This window comes from Ursus maritimus, unplaced genomic scaffold, assembly GCF_017311325.1.
Source record: "Ursus maritimus isolate PB19 unplaced genomic scaffold, ASM1731132v1 scaffold_33, whole genome shotgun sequence".
Classification (NCBI taxonomy): domain Eukaryota; kingdom Metazoa; phylum Chordata; class Mammalia; order Carnivora; family Ursidae; genus Ursus; species Ursus maritimus.
In genome coordinates, this window is record NW_024425897.1 from 14429302 (window position 1) to 14433739 (window position 4438).

Here is a 4438-nt window from a genome sequence, read left to right on the forward strand (position 1 = left end):
CAGACATGTGACTTTGAGACGGGCAGAGACTGACCGCAGGGCCTGAAGGCCTGGGAGTCTCCCGCCTGCTGGCTTGGCCGCGAGGGGGCGCCGCCGCCCCACCCGGCGTGGCCCACTGAAGGCTCGGCGCGCGCTCGCGGGCCGGCGGCGGGGCGGGGGTAGCGTGCTCACGGGGCGGGGCCTGCTTGCTCCCGGGGGCGACCGCGGGCGGGGGCGGGGCGCACGGCGGGCGCGGGCGCGCGCGGCGGCGGCGCGTACCGGTCCGGGCCGAGGCTCGCGACGGAAAAGTTGCTGGGCGGAGAGGAGCGGCCCCGGGACGGGCAGAGAGCGGGACGCCGACCCGGCTCCTGGTGCCCGCGGTCCCACCATGGACGACCTCGGTGAGTGAGCGGGAGGCCGAGGGAGGAGGCTGCGAGGGGCGCGCGGCCCCGGGTTGGGCGGGCGCGAGCGAGCGGCGGGGGCCGCGGGATCCCGCCCCCGGCGGTCCGCGTCCCGACTCTGCTCGCTGAATACCGGGGTTCCGCGGGGCCGGGATCCCCAGCTGGGCCTGAGTCCCGGGCCAGGCCGGCCTCGCGGCGGTCCTTATAGCCGCCAGCCCCCTCCTCGGGGACGGCCCCACCTCCGGACCCCGGACCTCGGGGACCCACCCCCATCTCCCAGACCAGCCGTAGGGGCCAGCTTGCACTTCAGGGACCCGCCCCGTCCGCCTCAGGGACGGACCCCCACTGCCTGCACCACATCGCTTCCCCCGCTGTGGGACCCTCCCTTCACAGACGGCTCCCCCACCCCCACCTCACTGATCGGCTGCCCAGCTCAGGGAACAACAGCTGCCGAAACTCGGTTGGTCCCTCATTTCCAGGACCTGCTCCCACCCCTTTGAGGACCCCCACTTCAGGGAGAGCCCCCTACAAGGCCACCCCTTTCATTTCACAAGTTAGAGATGAACCTCCAATGACCACACCCCCACAAAGACAAGTTTCTCATCCTGTGCCCACTAACTCCCCCCAAGTCCAGCTCTGGGCACCCTGTTTCGTGGGCTGGTCACTCCATTTCCCGACTGCCCTGTCCACTCTATGGACCTGCCCCTCCCCTTTCCTATCAGAGATCAGCCGAATCCTAGAAGAATAAGCTGGGGAGACATGATTCTTCCCCTGCTCCCAGATTCTGGTGCAGTGCCAGGGGAATGAGGTGGGAAGTGGGCCCCAAGGTAAGGCCATCTCTGGACTTGTCCGGGCTGGCAGAGTTCCTCCCATCCCCCAGCATCCAGCCTTGCTGGAGGCCACACAGGTAAGGAGGACAGGATGCCCAGAACAGAGTTTTACTGTTTTCATGTTATCAGAGCTCCCAGACTACTCTTTTCAGTCCAGTCTTGATCTGGTGTTAGGACAGGGAAAAGTATCTCCTGGAACCTGACACTAAACCCAAGGGGGTTGATGCCAGGGTTCTAGGAATGCCTTGAGTGGCCTAAACCCTAGAGTGAGAGGATTCACTCTTCATTCTCTTCCTCCCCTTCATGCCTGTAGCCAGAGGGCCTCGGAGCTGAGGAGGTAAGGGGGGGAAAGTTTCTTCTCTGTAGGAGCCTTGTCTTCCCTCTCTGCACTGTGGGTGGCTTGTGTGACCACTGATGCTTTCTCTGTCCCAGGCTCTGAGGAGTAGATTCATCAGACAGCCCTGACTAGATGCCCCCAAGCGCACAGGGCATTAAGTTAAGACTGGCTATTTGTAGGCGCTGGACTTCCAAGGGGACAGGGAGGAGGACCGCCAGCTTCCTTTTGAAAAAGATCACGGCGCCGCCGAGAGATCCTGGTGCCGGGGATGGTGTATAGTCCTGCCTGTTTTGCAGAGCGTGATGGCTGCCAAGCATAGTTCTGCCTTTGGGTCAGGCTTGGCACCCATTTTTCCAACACACTCAAGGTTGGCATGGCTTGCAGGCAGGTATTTTTTTCACATAAAAAATAAGCTGAAAGGAGATTAGGGGATATTTTTTGAATCAGGATCTGAAAGTCTCGATGCTTTTCCAGCAGGAACTGGGGAGCAGAGTTGCAGTTTCTAAAACGCTGATGTGTTTCTGTTGCTTTTCTACAGCCCCTTCCACACAGTACTGTTCGAAGGTCTGAGAGAGTTTTGTAGAGTTTGCTGTTGGAGTCCAGAATTCCTGTCCTCTGACAGTCTTCCATTTAGGGCCAGAAAACTGAGTGAGTCTTGAGGAAAGAGTATACTGGCAGAGGGGACTGCAGGAATTGAAATTTGCTGTTTATGGGGTGCTTCCCCATACCTCCACTTGTCCTGTCCTCCTTCGCAGCAACCCTTTATAAGAGCCCCTTACTTAGGGCCACTGCCGTCATTATTACTTGCCTTTTACAAACAGAGAAAACAGACTGAGAGAGGTTGATTCAGTTGCCCAAGGCTGCACCGCCATGGAATGACCAAACCAAACCAGTCCTTAGCTCCTAGATCTGCAGCTCTTGTGTACCAAGACGCCCCTCTTCCTGAGGGGGGGTGAGCAGCACGTGAAAGAGGGGCTGCAGGGGGTGACGGCTGCCACCTGTAACTTCTGCTGCCTTTCAGCACAGACTCCCCAGTTGTTCTGGGCTGCCTGACCTCCTTGGCCTAAGCTCCCAGGAGGCCAGCCACGCCTGGCTGCCCCGGAGCCCCGGGTGGGAGCAGTGGGGCGAGCAGGAGAGGAGAGGAATTTGCCTCTGTCCTCAGGCCCCATCAGCTGTCTGGATCGCTGCTCAACACACTGCCTGTCAGCTGTTTTCCTTAGTTAGGGTGGACACAAAGGCCAGGCCTCTTGTTTTTATTTTTTCCTGAGAGTGCTCTCAGCTGTGAGCCTCCTGGTCCCTGAAACGGGAGAGTTTATGGTCCGTCCTGTGGCAAGGCTAGAGGGGGCAGAGTCTCTGCTGTGACTTTTTTTTTTTTTCTGGTCTTAAAAATTGGGGAACTCTTTCCTCCCCATAGCGGCCAGTGACAGACTCACCATGTGCTGTTTAATAAGTTACAAATTTATAGCTCTTTGGGCAGAAAAACATAAACACTGCCCTTCCCTGTGTGTTCTCTCCTCTTTGTGCTGCGGGGTGGCTGCTGGTGGCTTTTCCCATTACAGTTTAGATGCTGGTTTGGCCCGGAGTTCGCTCTGTTGAGTTCTGGCTGGAGTTTCCTGGACAGAGTTCCCACAACACTGAGATGTACTCGGATTACGGTTTCGGACCCAACTCCTCACTCTCCCCTCGTTCATGTTCCTAGTCCTTCTGGGGGCCTGTGACCACAGCTGCGGTCCAGTAATGGTCACGTGTGCTTGATGGGAGACAGGCGTCGGACTCAGCGCGGGTTATGATCACTGGCATTCAGAGAGGGAGGTGTTTATCTCCGCTTTACAGATTGGGAAAGGAGCTCTGGGAGGTTTACTGGGGGAAGTTGGGATTGGAACCCAGACAGATCCAATTCCAGATCTGGTCATCTAAATCATAATCAGGTTAAGTGCTGGGTGAGGTGACTAACTGGGGGGTGAGCCATGGGCCTGCTGACTAATTGCTAGTTACCTTCAAATTTTGTGCCCTGGGGGCCATCGTGAATAAACGGCCTTTGTGGCAAAGGGTGGGGCCAGTTCAGACCTTGATAGCTTTGCCTTTCCATTTCTTCCAGGGGCAACAGCCAGCTGTTGGCAATGCCCAGTTGCTGCTAGAATCTGGACATGTCTTCTTTCAGCTTCTCAGCAGTCTTGACCCTCTGAAAAACAGTGCCTCATTGTCCTTGGGGGGAGTGCTAGGGGGACAGGGGAGTTGCCTGGGGCATTCCGGGCTACGGAGCCTCCCTGTTTCCATGGAAAGTCTGGACTTTGGGCTTGCCTGTCTGTGGTGCCTCTGTGTGTTAGGCCAGGGTCAGGGCACCCAGCTGCTGGACCCGCGGCAGAGGCAGCCTGGGGAGCGATGGTGTGTTCCGCGTCAGCGCCGGATCTTCTGGGCTGTATGCTAGTGAGGTGCAGAGCTGGGCTCTGAACCCTGGTGTGTTTGATTCTTAAGCAAGTGCGCTTTCCGTTGTGCTAAGCTGTCTGCTGCCTGGGTAGCCCGCTCGGTGTGGAGAGGTTCGGGTTGCTGGGGCCATAGCCCTGCCGCTGTGGGTTGGAGGTCTTCCAAGGGAGCATCGCAATATTCTCTCCAGCTTCCCCAGTGACGGCCATGCATTGGGAGGCTGGGTGGGTACTTGGCTGGAGGGGCCCACAGAAGGCCAGAGTTACCGCCGGGGCACTGAGCAGCGCCTCTCCCCCGTAGAACTCATGTCGCATGGAGTGTGCTGACCCCCCAAAGCTTCCTTGGGCCTTTACCTTGTTCCAGGGCCAGAAAGTTGAAAAACTCCTCCCACCTTCACCTCATTGCAGCTCTTCCCTGGGTTGTCCCGGTCTCGGTGCCTTAATTAATAATAACGAACATCCGTAGAA

At 58.2% G+C, this 4438-nt stretch overlaps 1 protein-coding gene across 3 annotated transcripts in view; it reads left to right on the top strand.

The window, feature by feature from the left end:
* Positions 1-216: 216 nt before the first annotated feature.
* Positions 217-4438, top strand: part of PXN (paxillin) — a 45895-nt gene continuing 41673 nt past the window's right edge. For all 3 annotated transcript variants that reach the window (XM_040619851.1, XM_040619848.1, XM_040619849.1), the window contains exon 1: positions 217-380. In XM_040619851.1, coding sequence (XP_040475785.1) covers positions 368-380 — 13 coding nt within the window. In that variant the 5' untranslated portion in view covers positions 217-367. The remainder of the gene's footprint in view (positions 381-4438) is intronic.